This window comes from Ciconia boyciana, chromosome 12, assembly GCF_034638445.1.
Source record: "Ciconia boyciana chromosome 12, ASM3463844v1, whole genome shotgun sequence".
Lineage (NCBI taxonomy): Eukaryota > Metazoa > Chordata > Aves > Ciconiiformes > Ciconiidae > Ciconia > Ciconia boyciana.
Genome location: NC_132945.1, coordinates 22,532,002 through 22,551,619, shown reverse-complemented (window position 1 = coordinate 22,551,619; position 19,618 = coordinate 22,532,002). Strand labels below are relative to the sequence as shown.

General features: G+C 40.0%; 1 protein-coding gene across 1 annotated transcript in view; it reads left to right on the top strand.

Annotated features, from left to right (window-relative positions):
- LOC140658611 (vascular endothelial growth factor receptor kdr-like) overlaps positions 1-5,975 on the top strand; it is a 138,261-nt gene extending 132,286 nt beyond the window's left edge. Inside the window, exon 30 of the mRNA XM_072877249.1 lies at positions 5,227-5,975. Coding sequence (XP_072733350.1) covers positions 5,227-5,437 — 211 coding nt within the window. The 3' untranslated portion in view covers positions 5,438-5,975. The remainder of the gene's footprint in view (positions 1-5,226) is intronic.
- Positions 5,976-19,618: the final 13,643 nt, after the last annotated feature.

The window sequence follows — 19,618 nt, the reverse complement described above, 5'->3', positions numbered from 1 at the left end:
CCCCATACCAGCCACTATAAAGAAAATTAACTCTATCTCAGCTGAAACCAGGACACTGCCAGAGGGGAACCCAGGATTAAATTCTTACTGCACAGCACCCCGTCTAAAATGTATTAAAGCAAACTGTGAATCAGTCATAACTATCAGAAGAAAAAATAACCCTTTTATATTTCTTTCATTGCAGAAAAAATTAAAAAAATTAATCACTCTTACTTTGTGCCTCATTAAACACCTATGAAAGCTGTTATAAAGCCCTGAAGCTCCTACACGTTATTATGAGATATGGTCATGAGACAAGCTGCTCTACTTGGTAACGCTCAGCCCCATTTCTCATCTTTCCTTAAACACAGCTTCTGAACAAGGCCAGGATTTCTACATGGACACAATAGTCTGTTAGTTTTTCCTATTGAGGGCACGATACTTGGGCATCTTACTGCAAAGCATAAGAGCTGCTCCACAGCACTGGGAATAAGTGCTACCCTTGGTACTGTAGTCCCTCACTGGATAGGCTGATTTTCTTACCGTCATCTCTCTTTCTCCATGCTCCTCTTCAAGTCATTGACCCTGAGATTTAGGCTAATAGAAACTGGCTCCCTCTCACATAAAATAAACAGCTCCAGTAATGATTTCCCAGCTCTTTGATGATTTCAGTATTTTTCTACCTCTACCCAAAATCTCTGGTTCATACAGTAGGATGAAAAAGTCACATTTGGTCATTTAGGCCTTCTAGCTATTACAGGATTATCCTCTGGGGTATCTTCTAAACAAGTTTGACATGTCTCCAGAAAACTTAAAAAAGGTTGTGAAAGATTACTTAATATTCAGGCTAACTTTTCCTTCATCTAGTTTAATTCCTAGACTTTTCAGCTTCATCTGTACCAGGAAATCTGACATAGCAGAGTAAAAATGGGAATTGTTAATGGCTCTCGCTACCCACAGTACCACGCTAAAATGCACTTGTCCAAACTTGCGTCTGGGTCATGAGACCTACTAACTCTATTGTGGCCCCACACAGGCACACTACACGTGCATGCAATAGCACAGAGCCCAAGCTCTGTGATAATCAGGCTGCTTAATACAGTCCTATTTACAGACCTGGCAGACTTTCAGTTATCAACACTGGGTCCACACCAGCAGGTTCCTCCACCTCATTTGATTTTAAATCTAGCAAACTTGACACAGGCACCAGGCTCAGGGTCACTATAGAAATACAACCTGAAGTGTAGCAGGATTTGCTGGTAATTATGAATGTCACTCTTAGCTGATTTGCTGCTACCGATTTGCATTCTTTTAATCTTCTAGTATTGGTTCCTCCAGTGCTTTCACCATTTTTGTACTTCCCCCCATAAACCTCCCTAGCTTGTTAAGTATCCTTCTGACAGAGAGGAGTCCAGTGCTGTGCCTTGGCTAACTCTAGTCTCAGCCTATGAAACAAGGCTGAACCCATCTCACCACATCCTGAGAAACATGTTTCCCCAACCAGCACTCCACAGAAATGTGCACATCATGAAAGAGGGTCCTTTAGGTTACAAAATCTGTTTGAGGTCAGGAAATGGCAGTGTTCAGATTCTCATCTTTCCCCTTATCCTACCCCAAACGGTACACATCCTTGCAAGGACAAATGAGTTTTCAGGTTGGTCATTGTGTAACGTGTGGCCAGCTTGGGTCACTGAGCAAATGTGTTTCAGTTGAATGTCATGGTATTCACGCGCCTAATCTTCAGTATTGTGCCGTGGTGAGAATACTAACAGTCAAGTGGGACTGGGCTGAGACATTCACAGTTATGAGCAGATTTATCAAAACTTAACATCTCTTTTATCGCCTCCTGCAGCTGCAGCACTCAGAAGTCAGGCAGAGGCAAAATCAGTAAGGAAATACCTTTTGGGGCAGTGTAATGCCAACCCAGGAGAAGCACTGAAGCAAGTAATGGCTAGCTTTTAATGAAATTATTTAATTACATAACCATTATTAACTTCTGTAGCTGCATAATTGTGTGATTAATGAAATCTAATGCCTTCAGTCAGAAAATGTTTATCGGTGGGGCTCAGGGAGAATTTTTCTATCTTATACAGGGTAGTACAATTGGCTCAGGGCATAAAGGGGTTTTTGCTTTCCTCTGAAGCATCAAGTACTGACCAGTGCCAGAGGCAAGACTGATGTCTGATTCACTGTGGCAGTTTCCATGTAGCAAATGAGATTTCAAGGACAGACAGAAAAGGGATGCTGCAGTCTTGTTTTCCAATATGCAGTCCAAACATATGTACATTTCTCTGTTGCTGAACATGAGCGGAGTAGATTGAAGTGTCAGTAATAGAGAGCATTAAAAGCAAAAATGCAAAGACCCTTGGATAGCTTTAATTTAGGAAATGCATTTAGATGAAAGGAATAGTTTTGAAAGTTAATTGCATTTTGGTCTGCCGTAAGACAGCTAATGGCAAAACTTGCTTCTGACCCAACTCATCAGCTTTCTGTCTTTGGAGCAAATATCAGATGTCAGCATTTAAAGAGTCCTTCTTCAAACACCAGCATGATTTCAACGATAAGCAGAGTTATTCCCAGATATCCAGTCTCCTGACCTACAGGGGCAGAAACCTAACAAGAACACTTGCTGGGAATCTACATGGGTCTGAAAATTTCCCATTGTGCGGCCAAACTAAACCCTAATAACATTTCTTTTTCTCCAGCACTCTGAGATATGCAGGCTGGGGGCCAAGTTAAACAGATACTTTAAAGCTTCTCTCTGTCTCCACTAACGACTTTAATACCTGGCAAATTAGAAGCCAGAACATCCATGGAATTGTTTGACACGAGTCAATAGAACTGAGCAATAAAAAGAAAAATACATAAATAAACAGTGAAGCAGAGTTGTGGTTCTGTTGCTCATGCCAGGGAAGAATTTATCTACAGAGAAAGTGTGTGTGTATAGAAAGGGACAGCTGCCAAGCATATAGTATACAGAAGAAGTTTCCACTCACGTTTTTCTCTGGACAAAGAGGAAAAACTTAGATTGTGAAAGCAGAGTGTGCTACATTTTTGTTGAAGTTCTCAGGGTTAGTATTTATTTTACAATTTCTGCTTTGCCACTCAACAGGTTTGGTTTCAATGCCTTGTGCAGGTCTAAAAGCACAAAACATTAGCTTTAATCTATAATCTCTGCCTTTGCATTTTAGAAGTCACAGAACCCAAGTTCATTCTAGACATGCAAGACATGGTGGGCTGGCTCTTACAACTCCAGGGTCCTGGGTTCACTTCCTAGAGACAAAGCTGGAGATGCAAACATGCTGTGGAAAGCCACCACAGCACGCTAAAATCAGGCCAACTACAAAGCAGCCAACCTCCCATTGCAGCTGATTAGAGTTGCAGCTGTTTGTTATGTCTGAATTTGGCTGAACATCTCAGCTCCTGGCTTAGAATGACTGGCTTTACGGACTATGATATACAGAGTATCACACACTCCACATGCTCCCCCAAGAAGAGAACTACAGGGATAGATAACTTACAGATGGACCCTACAGGCTGTTCAGTGTAGTTGTGCACAGATCATAGTGTTCTCCTCTGGCCAGTGCACTGCACACTCGTGACCTTTCCAGAATTAGCAAAAATTTTAAGTGAAGATACTGACACTAGTTCTGTCAGCCAGACTGAGAATATCTGCAGCTTGTGGGAAAACTGAAGCTTTTGACAGATTCCAGATTCAGAGGCAAGATAACACAACTTCTAAAGTCGTAGTAGCATAATCTAGCGGGACATATTTACCCTTTCATAGTTGAAAGGAGCTGGGCCTACTGCATATTAGAATTCTGTCATGCCAAGCATCAACCTGCTCTTAAGCCTTAAGCAACATGACAGTGCACACAGTTGGTGTCTTGGATCTGATACTTTTCCTATTCATGATCTTTGTTCCCCTTCCTCCAATTACTGTATCTGTCTCTTAGCTATTGTTTTGTTTCCTGGAGCAGGAACAGGCTTTGCTTTCTAAAGCACCACACTTTGAATCCCTGATCAACTGTTGGGGACTGTAAGCACTGTAGCACTACAAATAAAATAAGCGTAATGAATTATACAATTATTTGATGAACTGTTGATTATTTGGATTTGGTTTAGGATCATTCAAATGTAGCTTTATGCTCCTTTAAACACATATGAAATATATGTACAAAGTGCTTGAGCACTGCCTGATTTTAAATTCTCCCAGGCACATTCATAAGTCATCTTGAACTGAGACGTAAGCAATGCCATAATCAGTCTGTGAGGGCGGCTTATTCCAAAGAGATGAATGTTAAAGGGTCCCTAAGCAAAGTGGAGAAGTTCAAAAGCCATTCTCACATTGGGATCCTTTTGAGAACCAACCCTAAATTATCCAGACCTCTTCCAATGAATTCCTCAGATGGAAGAAACCAGGCTTAACATACATTATTTTTAAGGCAGCCTACGACAGAAAGTACCTTTTTTTTCTTCCACACTTGCTGTTCCTCAAGGTCACCTTGTGATACAAATCCTCTCCAGGGTTCTCCTACTTTTAACATTGAGCTTGCACCATGTGATGTAAGTTGCTTCTCTCCCACCGCCTTCATCACCTATAATAAGAGAAGACAGCAGAAAATGAAAGCTGGCTCTCTTTAATAACATCAGTTACAGGCCAGCAGTTGTAATGTTGAAAAGCGCTGCCCTTCACTAGCATACTGCTCAGTAATTTTAAAGGGCTAGAGAATATAAGAGAGATTGCCCTACACTGCAAGAGTGTGTTCAACACACACTCTTGCTTTCAGGATCATTTTAAATTAGTCTGTCATAGATTATTCACTATTTCATCCTGTATTAGACTTAAAGAAAAGTCATAGCCTTCAGTTCTACGACTGAAAAGTCAAATTTTTACTGACCTGTGTCAGAACAATGAGAGAGAATATTATTGTGTGTATAAGACAGGTGCATTTATAACTAAGATATATGTAGTGCACTGAAATGTGGTAAGCTAAAAAGACAGGGCAACAGGACTCCTGGATTTACTCCTAAATCTACTTTTAAAACACCGAGTTATTTGAAATACCTATTTCAGTTCCCTTATCCAATCTGTAAAATGTCACTGTCTTACAGGGTGCTGCAAAGGTAAACTGAAATGCTTTATATATTTATTAAAAAAAAAAAAAAACTGTGACCATTAATTACACATAGAGACAAAACCTTATGGAGACAGGGTCGATATATGATACTGTTTGTTCTCAACAGGCGGAGAGCTGTTAGCAAGAGCAAAGAATCCATATTAGCTGACCATGAGCGTGAGGCTGTCAAATACCAGCCAGCAGTACAGGTCGAAGAGGACACCATGGACTTCACCCTGGAAGACTCTGTTCTCCTTCCTATGGATCCAAACCTGGAATGCCACAGCCCACCTCCAGATTACAACTCCGTCATTCACTACTCGGCCCCTCCAGTGTAATCAGCCCAACCTGACACAGGGCATCCTGCACCTCTCCTAACCATGCTAGATTCTTACATGCCTCCATGCCTGGATAAAGAGGCTGGGTAAAAACGGAAGGGAAATCTGACAGGATAATGGTTCAAGATGTTTCTTCTGGCACATCTTGGATGTGAATAGAAATATTTTAAGAGCATCTTCTTTGCTATCCTTAAAGGCCTATTGCAACAGATGCAGTAAATTAAAATTCTGTCTATCAGAATCGTAAGTAGGAGCTGTAACCCTGCTTCCACTCATTCCTCCCCTAGCTGGGACTGTTCATTGGCATTTGCAGATTTACAAGTTCCTTCATTCACATTTTACTCTATAAGAGTCACCAAGAGTCATGTCAAGCTAGTTGTGAAAAAAAGATTCATTCTACTGGTCCTGAACACATCCTGCAGGGATTGTTTAGTACAGTGCTGTAAGGGACCAGTTGAAAACAACAGCCATACACACTAATGTTTTGCTTTTGGAGAAAATCCAAAATTGAAACATCATTCTTAACTTGGGATCTCACCTTCCGTAAACATTTCTGAAATATTTTGAAATCCAAAATATTTTGGATATATTTTGGAAATATTTTGAAATCCAAAATATTTTGGTTATAATTTGTGATTTAATAATTTCCACTGCCTATAGGATACACTCCTAAAAACGATATGGCACAGAGAAAGCAGATAGTACTCATGTATCAAGAGGCAGGCTGGTCTTTTGGGCCATCAGGGCATACAGTGTGGTTAAATCTGTTTCCCTGTGTTTTCTCCTTCTCCAAACAGCAATTTATTTAGCATACATGCAATAGGGAACCTTGATGGAGATGCATCTGTAATGATTGCAAGGCAAAAATCACCGCCTTAAAGAAGAACCTTCTTAAGCTTAAATAGACAGAATTTCCCGGTGCACACGCATGTTTGTGTGAATGCACATAAAATACTCATTAAGAACATGAGTTACACAAAAATGCACATACACCCTTTGAGGCACCAGCAGGGTAGCAGCATTTTTATGTTTCCTTTCTGCACACAGACTATTTACTAAAAAGAAAAAAAAAAAAAGCATTTCCTTTGGATTCTGTGGCAGATGCCCAGTTTGATCCTGGGAATACTAGCCCATGCTAAACTGTAAGCATATGTGACACATATTTGTCTCTGACTGTCTTGCCAAGGTAAATATTGGTATGATATGCAATGCGCTCTTCATCTAAACCCTTCATGGGTTCATGGTAATTCAAAGCTTTTTTTGCAGCCTAATCATGCAGGACTGAATGGATCACAAATTCTCACATTTGAGAAATTCAAAGTGTGTTCCCCGCCTCCCAAAAGCTGTGTGTGGCAGGGACTGTTGGTCTGCAAGTATGTATATCCAGGTCCCATGCACACCCCATGCATACTCACACCAACTTCAAAAAAAAGCAAATAATCCTTGTCATTTAACATGCTACGTAACAATCAGAGTTGACTTTAGAAATCTAGGCAGGGAAGAAGTATCTAGGTTGCAAGTATAAAAAGCAAGGATGAGGATGTTCATCGACAGTCAAGGCTATAACCTCCTAAGTTATAAACCTGGATCTATAAATGACTCTGTGCAGTTTCTTCCAAGGTCTGCACAACCCTTTCCTTTTCTTCTTAGACTTGACACTGATTTGACTTCTGCAGAGAAAAAGAATTTTTCGTCGTGATTACAAACTAAAGGAAAAAAAAAATGCAACACTTGCAAAACAATTATATTACCTTGGCAAAGACAGCCTCAACACCCTCGCAGCAGTGAAGAAAACACTTCTGGATGATCGGTTACAGTTGGTTACATTAAAGTAAACACAAACAAGCCTCAGGTATTATGAAAGGGGGAAACCAATCGCCAAACCCCATACCATGTTAACTGTGAATGCTAAAGCATCTGAAGTACGGGCTCTTGGGAACTGCACTTCTCATTCTCCTTGACTTCAGATTTGATGTATTAAGGAAATTGGCTGCAGTAACTCACGAGCCCCTTGTTCATAGTGGACCTGCTAGATAGCTGTGGTCTGTAGTTGCTTTATGGTCATTTTTGCACTTCTTTGTATTTTAGTACCTATGTATTAAGTAGAGCTGGTCATATAACAGAAGAAACTACTGGGAAAGAATTTGTCTGATGAGCCCCAGAAAACTCATCGGATCAGTTTTTCATCAAACAGTAAATTCACTATCTCCAGCTCTGATCAACTAATCAATCACTTCTTTTGGAAATAATTTATTCACGTGGCAAAAAGAAAAAAAGGTGCAGACAGTTTGTCTGGCTCTACTGTTAATGGCATCAGCGTGAGATGGTTTGTTATTGTGCCTTGTTCTGTAGGGTAAGAAAATGACAATGTTTAAAAACCTTTGCTTATAAACTTTAAAATAAGTACATATAGGGGAAAAAACCTGCAAGTATGCTCTCTATTTTGAAAAACAATGGGAAACACTGCTGTGTGAACTGTCTGCTTCTAAGAGAGCCGAGTATATCATCTTTCCACTTTATCAAGGATGAACTGTAGAGGTTTCCCTGAGACCAGAGGAACACGAAGCATGTTTCCTGAGTGGGACCCAAGTGGACACTAACGGAGCGCAGGTAGCCAGGTCCCTTTCTGGCTCTCAGTAGCGTATACCCGCCTTTCTGCATCGCGTGAGGTGATGTGAAAACGGAGTGCAGGCTCAAGTGCTCAAGACACATTTTCAAACACTGGTTGTGTTGACAGCCCCCTGAACACCGGGGGCTCCTCTGCAGCGGCAAAGTCAACAGCCGTCTTGAGCAGTATCGATGGCCATTTCTTCAGAGAGCAAAGGTACCCTCTGAACCCGCAATAATGGCCTTCACGTGTTCTGGAAATGGCAAGTGACTGATGTTTGGGCAGCTGTGTTTCCAATGTTTATTTTGAGTGGAAGATATTTTCCTCCTTATAGTAAACGTAACAAGCAAAAGTATTGCCTGAAAAGTATTATTGAATATATGTCTTCTATTTTATTTACTAATATTTTGTTTGTCCTTTTCTCTCCTCCCTTAATTTAATTATTGTTCTTTTCTTACAATGATGTATATAGTTTACCCAGTAGAAACAAATATAGTGATTCATTTATATGGTAAAATTTGTAACATTTTACTTAAAAGAGAAAGAGATACCCAGACATAACAAAGTTAAGTATTGTTACTAAACATTTCACTAATGCTTGCAGGCCAGGCTCCAGTTTACAGTACCCTACTAGTGCCATTTCATAGCAGTTCTCCTCTTGGCTGTGAGTATCTCTGGCTCTCACTTATTCTCCACGTTATTTAGTTTCAGTTAGGAAACAGGGATCTGGAGGAATCTGGCAGGTTTATCTCATTCCTGGAAGTGTCACCATGCAGCTCAAGGTAAAGGCGAGGAATTTTCACTGCCTCTGTTTTAACTCAAGGCTGGTGTATTGGCTAGAGGACCAGAAGGGGGCAAATTGTTTAAATGATGTGATATGTGTTATTTTTTTCAGACTTCTCAGGGATTCTTATTCAACTCCTGTCAGTCACCTGCTTTATCTAACCTGACGGAACTCAATGGTATCTGCTATTAACACGTGCCTTTGTTTTCTGTAATGGTGTTTACTCCTACTGTTTTTGTCCTCTTGTAACCCCAGAGAATTAGGGCAAAGGAACTCAGAGCTCACCACAGAAATGTGTTGTCTTCTCTCCAAGACTCACCTGCCACATAGGTGTCCAAGGATAAGTGCCTTCACCTGCATGTTATTGCTCAGGCTGGTGTTTTAACAGCCTGGTTTCCTCTCTCCTCTTTTCTCTACTTTTCATCTATTTCTTGATATTTGTTCTTCACAGTCCCTTTGGATTGCTTTTCTCTGTCTTTTGAATAAGATCAGGTATAGGACTCATTTCACTCAGCTGTTTCCTGTATATTCTGCTCTTGCAAAGGCTGAACTAGATAATCTAAGGCAAGCTTTTTTCATATTAAAAATTTTCCAATATAGGCAAGGGAAACTAGTTTATATTGCTTTGTCTGGAAGCCTTTCTGTATCCTTCCCTGAATGAGAGAAGCTTTTTAATCTCTTGATTTTTCAATATTTGGTATCTGGAGCAAAACTAAGGTTGGGGCCTATCTGTGAATCTCCTCTTTCTCCTAGTCCTTTCTCAAACAATGAGGTTTCTCTTAGGTTCTTCCATGTTATCCTCACAAGAGGGGGGTCCTAACCAGGATGCTGGGCCCACACCATCTACTCAGAATATCAAGGAAGGTCAGATAAAAACCTAAAGTCTGAGTAACAGCATCAAACAAAACCACTGAAATTTGAACCCACTGAATGCTGAAGATGTATACATTTAAGGCTGCCTGTAGGCGTAAACCGCTCTGCTTAAGACATCCCACTAATACAAACACTACTCTTCAGTTAGCTTGCTTGGTAAATGCCTAGGATAACCCAGAGTGCCCAGGCACTTCTCTCTTTGTGTTTATGCTCTTGTATACCTTAGGAACATTAGTCAGGATGTAAGCCTGTAACTGGCCAGTCAACAGTTTATGCCTTATCTTCTCAACAATCCTTCACGCTGAGCATTGTCACTGCCTTGTCATGTCCTATCTTGCTTTACAAATTTGATCTGGCCCTATTCCAGCTGTAAGGGTGTGGTCTTGGGTCAATGGTCTCTAGCTCCCATCAGCACCAATTGGACAACACCAGGAAATATTTGCAGGGAAACATGACTAGCAAATAGCTACATAACAAGATAAAGCATTATCAGGTTTTCCTGAGCACAGGAGTTAGCCAGGATCAGTATCATACTTGGAGATTGGGCTATAATTTTTTTCTTATCATAAAGTGAATGGAAAATACAGAAGGTAGCACTAATTCTTTTGTCCCTCCCTGCAAATAGTAATGGGCAAACCCTGAGATTCGTTTTCCTGGTTTTACACCACACCACAAAAAAACCAGAGAATTTTGCCAAAGTAATGACACCAGCACCATCTTACACAAGTAAAATTCAGGGAGGACTTCTGGATTTGACCCTATCAAGAGTCAGTCACTGTACAGGATGTAAGTGTTGAGCCCAAACACTGGCTTGTTTGACACGTGTTGTTTTCATATTGTGTTAACATAGGAAAGAAAACTTACTGGACTGGGTCATTTGGGACCCCAAGCAGATATGATGCCATAAGGGCTGTGGTTACAGGAAGACTGGTGTGGTATGCACTGAGCAGTGTCCCATTGTCCTGCCTAATAACTGGAGCCACAAGAGCCAGCACATGCTTATTACTCAATTCATTTTTCCTTAGACCTTGGGTTGTCAAAGCAGCTAATGAAAACTGGGAAAACCCAGTAACCTGGGACTTAAAGAAAATAAACTAAGTGCTGTGTAATACTCAAAACACTAAGGAATGTTTGTCTGCCATGTTCCTGTCTGTCTGAAGAATGTATGCACTGAAAACAACGCTTTCTTATGTAGTCAAAAATTGTACTGTATCTATTAACCAAAAAAATAAAAAGATTCTATATTTATACAGCCCAGGGCTCCTTTGTGTCATCTCTTGGCTTGAAAAGTGTTGTCCTTGAAGCAGAATATAAATAAATAATGCGGCAGTTTTGAGATATTTTTTACAAGGCATAGGTCTCATATTAATTCCTACAGGGGGTTCAAAACTTAGGACATAAGCCTGCCACACTGTCATTGCTCAGAGGTATCGAACCACTACATTTGCTTAAAAGATTCACAGATCTCAGAAAATGCTGGCCCAGTTTGCTGGAGAAATACACCAATCTAGCTGCCGCCAAGAACAGTCCATGAAACGCAGAGACTGCTGTCTTGTTAAATTTAAAATAAATAAGTGGGACTGAGACAGAAGATAGAATCAGAACTCTGCTTTCTAAATAAGACCCATGTTCACCAAAGCATGTATGGATGTAAGTATGTGAAGATAATTTACAGAACATGGTAGCATTTGGGGGTTGTTCAGATTCAAAATTCCAGAAATTGTGTTTCATTTAGCTTACCATAATATTCTAAGAAGAACACAATTAAATACATATTTCCCAATACACAGCCACAATGATGTTATTGAATTCCCACTTGACTAAACTCTGCACTGTTGAAATATAGAATATTCCATGCTCTTATGTTGTAGTTAAGGTCTAACATTTAGAAGGCTGAGGGAAAAAAATCTCCCAACAATAGCCAAGTGCAGTAGGCATGCCATTTTCCTTACCAGCTGGCTAATCTTTCTGAAATACTATTTCCCATTCCTCTTTCCATTTTGGAGGCACAGCAGGTAACTACTGGCAGAAAAAATATGAGCTCTTTGCAGACTTTTACAGACTGACAAATACTAGTTTCTACTTATGTCTTAAAATAAATACTGTTATTAGGGAAAAAAAGTGTGTTAGAGTTTCAGAACCATTCTTCCATTAGCACAGTCTTAAAAGTTATTCGTCTGTGTATTTTGCTAGTCACATTAAAAACTATGAAGCACTCAAGTCACTTCAAACATTTTAGTTTCTCTTCATTCCCTGTTCCAAACAGTCCTAGAAATAAGTGTCTAAATTATACATGTCATTTGAAATGCAGCAATCTCCTTTCATCCACATAATGAGCAAGAACATTCTTCTCTGTAAACTATAAAATGATTCAGTTACTTATATAACGCATGAGTCATTGCATGCTAGGCAATATAGAGTCTCCTTTATGGGGAAAGTAATGTATTAAACGGTGGAAGGAAAATATACAAAATTAACTCTGATTCGCTTTTAGCACAAAATGTGAATTATTAATCACATACAGCTTGAGTTACACTTGTGGAAGGTACTCTGTTATGGCATGCCTTGGAAAAGAATTTTGGGAAAAAAGTACAACACTAGGAATCAAGAAATGTAAGCTTCTCTCTTAGGTCTTGACCAGGGTACATAACTTCTCTGTCCCTTACTTTTGGCATATATGATGTAAAAAATTTTTGTTTTTACAGCAGCAGCATGTAGAGATGCAAGACCAGAAAATCTCAATCTAAAGTACTGAAACTTGGTGGTTTGAGGTGATAAAAATCCAACCAGAAAATAGGGACTAGCAAGAGAAAGATTTAGGAGTAAGATAAACAGATTTTGTGGTGGTCACATTAGAAAGCTAGGAGAATCCAGCTGATTTCCAGTCAGGTCCTTTTTCCTTCCTCCCATTAATGAGACTTAATTTATAAGGGTTTGTAAAGTGCAAAGGCTCTGCAAGAGTGGAAAATACTATTATTTTTATATGCTTTGTGCACAGTGAGGCCCATAAGCAGTAGAAAATAATTTTGTCTCAAAACCTATGAAGTAGCCCACAACTTTCATAGGATCTCAGTACACATTTTTCGCTGGCTATTGCCTGTTTGAAGTGGCACACTGAATGCCCCCCACTGACTGTACTGTGATGAACTTGCTCTGCATAAAGAGTAGATGAAGCCTACAAGGGCCATAACCATTATTTTTAACAGTACTGAAGTCAGTTATGATGAGTCGCAATTGTTATTATAACCTGATGAGTTAGTATTCATTAAAACTTCAAGAGGAGAAACTATTCTGTTTAAACTACTGCCTTCTGTAGGGACTTTGGAAACAGAATGCAGGAACTCATAGTTCTGGCGGTTCACTTCATCCTTCCTTATCCACTCTGATGCACACAGTGAGACCTGCCAGTTCCTTTCCTCACTGCAGAGTCAGTGAATACTTACTCTATATACAAACCACAAGGGCAGAGTAACATAGCTTCGAAATACTCCTATTCCGTATTTCTTTAAGTGGCCTTTAAAATAGGGCTGTTGATCCCAGGAAATAATAGGACTGAAAGGTATTTCAAAATATAAGCTGTCATAATATCAAATGCTAAATGTCAAGGTAATTAAATTAATGAGGAAAGCCTCCCATATTCTTCCTATGCATGTCACTGATAGTACTTAGTCTGAATACGTGATCTACACAGAACCCCTTGGGTCTGAATCTAGCCTGTTCTTCACTGAGAAGAAATAATACCCAGTAAAGAAGAAATATTTCCTCTGTGGTTTAAACTGTGCACCTTGTAGGTCCAGAGATTTTTCTTCAGAGTGTGGGTTAACCACAGAGGAGACAAAGAGGTGGAGTTAGTCTGTCAGTCCTTCGCTGGCCAGTGAGCGCACATAAGTAGCTTTAGCTGAAATGAGAACTTACAACGTGCTGTGAAAAATAAGTAACACATGTAACCCAATGTAGGCAAACGCAACTGTTCGTCTTCCTTTAATGGCAGGTGATTAAAGCGTGATTCTACCTGTCCTAGGAAGGGTAGGAATATATGTCTACTGAGTGCTCTTGTCTGAATCCATGGTAATGATACTAAAGGATTAAATCTATCCCTTGCATACTTTCTAGGGCAAACTGTAGCTACACAGGTGGTTTACTCAGTTATTTCACTCAGAGTAGGATTTGACCCATCCAAGCAAAGAAAAAAAAACCTATATCAAATTTTAAGAGCGACATTAGGAACCTTATGAAATTCAACAAGGACAAAACCTGCACTTGGGAAGGACTAAACCCTTGAAGTAATACATGCTGGGGAGTGACTGGCTGGGGAACAGCTCTGCTGAAAGGGCCCTGTGGGTCTTGGTAGACATAAGCTGAATACGAACCAGCCGTGTGCCCTGGCAGCAAGGAAGGCCAGCAGCATCCTGGGCTGCATTAATGGCAGCACGGAAGCGATTATTCCTCTGTGCTTAGCACTCATTAGACCACATCTAGAATACTGCATCCCCCCACCAGCACAAGCAAGACACTGATAACTGGGCCAAGTTCAGCAGAGGGCCACCAAGATGGTCAGGACTTGGAGAGCTTGCCCTGTGAGTAGAGGCTGAGTGAGCTGGGCTTGTCCAGCCTGGAGAAAGGACAGCTTCAGGGGGACCTAACAGCAGCCCCCACATGCCTATGATGAGGCTGCCAAGAAGGAGGAGCCAGACTCTTCACAGTGGTGCATGGCAGGAGGAAGAGAAACGAGAGACAACTGAAACAAGAGAGTTGCAGATATGGACATACAGAGGAACTTTTTTCTCCACGACAACAGTCAAGAAGTGGAGCAGTTTGCCCAGAGAGGCCTAGACCCTGCTCAGTGCACGAGGGTTGACTACAGACCTCTTGAGGTCCTTTCCAATCTGAATTATCCTACGATCAAGTCTGACTCTTTGTTTCATTCTAATATAGCCTCTCTGCATGTAAGTTATATTTGTCTATGCACAAATTAGCAGCATAAAACCTCCGTGCCACACAGGCCTAACCTTTCAAAGTATTAGTGATTAGTTAGCAATTAGGTTAGTGATTCACCTCGAGCCTCAGCAGAGCTCTGGGAATCATATGTAAAGTGGCATCTGCTAATAGTTAAGGACTTTTTTGTCTGCATCAAAACAAAAGATGTGGCAACACTGATCTCACATACAGAAGTGAAACAAATGGCATTCTTCTTGTGTAAAAGTAAGCGTAAGTTGGCTACTCTAAGAAAACTTACAGGCTATTTTATCTTATGGCTTCATATATACAGTCTGCCTTTTATTTTTTCTTAATGCTATTCTACTTTGCTTGTCAGATAACAAATAGTACTCAGTGTTCTCTCATACCATAATTTATCCATTTGTCACTCCTAAATAGTGATACTAGTCATTAGCTAATCGTGTCTACTATATTAATTGTGAACTGTCCATTTCCCTGAACTTCTTTTAGGGTCACATTCTTACCATAATCCTCTGGAAGGGCAAGTCTCCAAAAGCAAATCAAGTTTCTGAAGTCATTATAGAAAGTTTTTAAAAACCTAAGAAGACAGTCTTCTCCTTTGCAAATGAAGCAGGAATTTTATTTCCTCCAGGTCACGTGGGGAGAAGAGGACCATGCATCTGTCAATAATATGCTGTTCCTTGACTGAGTCAGATATGATAAGAGTGTTTCTCCTTTTTCCACAATTTTTTCTTTTCACAGTTGTTACTGTGAATACTTTGTAATTTATAGTTTTTCTCTTTTGTCTTTCTTTCTTCCACTGTAACATTGCTAAAGAGAAATTCAAATCTGACAGCAGGTAAGATCAAAGAGACCAATAGCATAATGAAGTCCTTGTTTTCCCACTGAACTAAAAAAATTCAGCCTGCAACTCCCATATGTAGGCCTGTGCCTTCTGCCCTTCCAGGCTGCTGTGGATGAGCAATATTAGCATGACTTTTTAAAGCCAGGACTACACACTTGGTGATCCTCAGGGCCAAGAGAATAAACCTGGTATCTTTGGACACTCTACTTGGAGTAGCAGTTGTTTATTTTTAAGCTGGACCATTGTCACAGTGAATTCTTCAAAAACCCAAAGGTTAATTTGCTTTTCATAACTATGCATTTAAAAAAAAAAAAAAACACCCAACCAAGAACTTTATTCTTTCCTGGGAGAGTTTTGACCTTTTATTCATGTATATTTTTCAAATCCTGTCTTCCACTGTTTACGCCCCAAGCTAGAATGTCACAAGCCATCTTAGCATGGAGCAGAACTACAAAGACAAGCGGGGTAAGGCAAGGAGAGCAGGTGGAAGGGGGTGAGAATCATGAATGTGGTGGATCAAGGTAATGGGCTTCCTTAATCATATCTACTGAAACACCTGGGATGTACAGAATTACTTTCCTTTCTTTCCCCAAAGCTTCTGAAACAAGCAACAAACCATCCTCATGATACAATGTCAAGACAGAAGTGTAACATGACTTTACAACCCCATGAAAAAAGGATAGGATGGTGGACTGAAGCCAAAATATTATCTCCCCGAGCCTTAAAATAGCTAGATCAAAATCTGAACATCACAAATGACTTCTTGTCTATCTGATGGATTGTTTCTGAACTCCAAGCTGCACTGGACACAATACATAATTCCTCCTATTGTCATGATGACTCATAAATGGATCAGACCATTGCACTGACACCTATTGACTCAGCATCCCTCCACTACTGAATGATACTTTTGCCTGTGCTGATTCAACCCTGTTTTGCCTCGATGCTAATCTTTGAATTTGTGAGATCCCAGATGCCTTCAGGATTTTGTAATAAATGGGACATGCCAACAAATTGCAAAGAAAAACTGAAGTCGTCTTCATCTTCATTCCTTCCCTTTGTACCATTATTTCCTTCCAAAAAGGAAAAGTTAGGAACTGAGAAGAAAATATGTGGTCTTCTTCAAATGATGCTAAAGACAGTTTTGGAGCTGGCCATGATGCATTGCTTCTCTGTTTTGTGAGGAAAGTACCCGCTTCTTACTGGTGCCAGGTCCTGCACTGCTGCATCAAACTCCCTTAAGGGAACTTCCACTCAAACACAGAGAAGCACTGATTTTGCAGTTCTCTACTCTGTGCCTTTGACAGCCTACATACATTTGAGTCGAGGGAAGAAAGAATATCCCCAGCTGATAAAGACAGAAAACTAGATTCCAGATGTACCCAAGAACAAATTTTACTTTTTCCTCCAAAATTTCCTCCAGACTTGAGCAAACCACAGCTCTTTAAGCAAAAAATGTGATGCAATACTGCCCTAAATCATGCTAAGTAGTTCCCTCCTCCTAACCCAAGGGTTGTACAATTAACAATAATCTACCTCCTAAGACTTCAGTTAGTATTTAGGTGTCAGGGAGTTTTTTATTTAAGCAAGACTAACGCCCATCTTTTTTTGTTTTAACCCCATTCAGTAAAGAGCGATATTTTTAATAGGCTTAAATATTAACTACTAAGCAAGTAGCCCATAAGTAAAAAGATAAATGGAACAGAGTATGCATACCCTGTTCATACTGCCCTATTCCAATCTGATACAATGGGAAAAGACCTGAAAAGGGAAAGTAAGTACTCATGCTAGCTTGAAAACCTATGCAAAGGCAGAAGAATCTTGGGACTGTGACACTAATAAATTTTGCTTGCATCAAGGACTTAGTTAAGTCCCCCTGACACCTAACAGACCGAGCTGCACTGGTATCTGGATTAGTGTATAGTCAGACCACTTGATTCTGAGATATAGTCCATAATTTGCCCTTCAGAAAATTCACTGTTTCTATGCAAAGTGCTCAGCAACAGTGCTACAGAAGAAGGGATGTCATCTAAAGGGAAAAACAGTAACATCTCCCAGCTATTTCCTCAGCTGAGTATTCCCTTCCATTTTGGTCCTCTTTTCCCAGTAGCAGGATTTTCAACTTAAACTGATGGCAGAAGTTTCTCAGTGCTTGCCAAGGATAGTGAAAAGTACTTAAAGAGTGGTTCAGAAGAGAGTACACAGACAGTACCAGAGCAATGTTCCTGTTGGACTGTGGGAAAGTAAGAGACCAGCAACTAAACCACAAAAACAAACAAACAAAAACCCCCCATATTCATGCAAACGTATTTATGAGCAAGTGGTGATTAACGCTTTTTAGTTGTGGGGATCTCTATGGAAAATTCTGTAGTAGACTTGTGCATGTATGTGAATGTATAGCACAAGAGAGGTTTAAGGGACATTGTACAAAACCAAAACAGTATAGGGTATTCAATATCAAGACAACATTAACATGACAAGAATGTTTAGTCTGTCATACATCAGAAAACAAGAAGCCTGTTAGCTCATAAAGGGCCTTGACATTTTCTCTAGAGACCCTGTTTCATTTTCAGTCCAAGTCCTCCCATGCCCATCTCCACAAGCTTAGGGATGGTCGATGAAATCCCTGCTAAGGGGTACTTGCTGGTGCATCATTATATGTTGCAGTTTGTCACAGACTGTATCAGCTTTCCATAGGATCTTGTTGTTCATTTTTTTTAAATGACATTTAAACACTTGACAGTGTTCTCAGGCCTGTGCCAATTCAGACTGAGTGCAACAAGACGCATGGGGAAGATTATACAGTCCTTTACAAGGTAATGACTATTTTTTCCTGTTTTCCAACGTATAACAAATATTCTTGTCTTGATAATGAATAACTACGTTTTGGGTTGTTCTGTAGAATAGTCTCCTAAAAACTGAAATATACCACCACAGCATGCCGCTACTTAAGACAAAACAACAAAGAAAGGCTTAAGAGAGATTTATAAAGCTCTGATAGGGATGGACCTTATCATCCCCAAAGTAAATAGTATGCCTGTTATGTAGCATAACACTTAATAACAAAGAAGCTTAAACTCCATCTCTGCCTGTCTGTATTTCGTAAATTCAAATAATGGAAGACCAAGTACCTGATGGCAAGTATCTGATCAGCACCCATTGAGTAGATCTCTACCTCCAAAAAGTGAATACAAAACTAACTGCAGCTATTTTGGTCTTTGAAACTGCCAACATAAACATGGAAAATGCAAGCTGAGGCCAGTGTGTAAATCAGTTCCTAGATCTTCTTACTAGTGTCGTTACCGGTTCTGGGGAGGTTACCACTTTCTCTGTATGGCAAAGATCACAACTGGAGGAAGACTAAAGACATCAAAACGAAGCAGATGGTTAGACCATTTCATTACTCTAGTTCCCTGCCATGTATTTGGGGGTTTAGGAAATTCAAACCAAATGACTATGTAGGGAGCACACTTGATTTGCTTTAAAGGCAGAAAAAGGCTGCAAATCATTTTGTAAGCACACTACAAGTTATGTCAAAATATGTGAAAAATGTCCAGCAAAGGACAGTGTAAATCCCAAGATGGATTCAAGACCCTCCCTTTCTTTTTGAAGACTCTTCAACGGGAGCCTGAAATCTGGGAAGAAATACTGTATAGGCTGCATTCCATGGGAGTGTATTTGCTGGTGTTTATATTCCCACACTTCAGATATCATCTCACCATTCCCAGTTACTCCATTTGGGTCGGGTTAGGTCTTAGTTGTTGCTCTGGAGGGATCAGGCATATTTTAGTTATTACTAATAGCTAAGAGATTCTCTCCTGATCTGTTCTGATATTTCAAGCAAGTAAACTATGTTTAATACATAATCTGTATTCACACATACACAAAAAAAACCCAAAACATAAAACAAGCAAACAAAAAAAAGAGGCACAGAAAAGTTTAGGAGGTTAGGGAAGACCTAGACCAAGGACAGTCCATCCATGGTACAGGTGGCCTTTGGAACAGGTACAAACCAAGCTTTCAAAATACTGTCACTTCTGATGTGCAAGGAAGTTAAAATGCCTGAGGGCTATCACAAAAGCAATGAACCACCAAAAAACCTTTTAGTCTAAA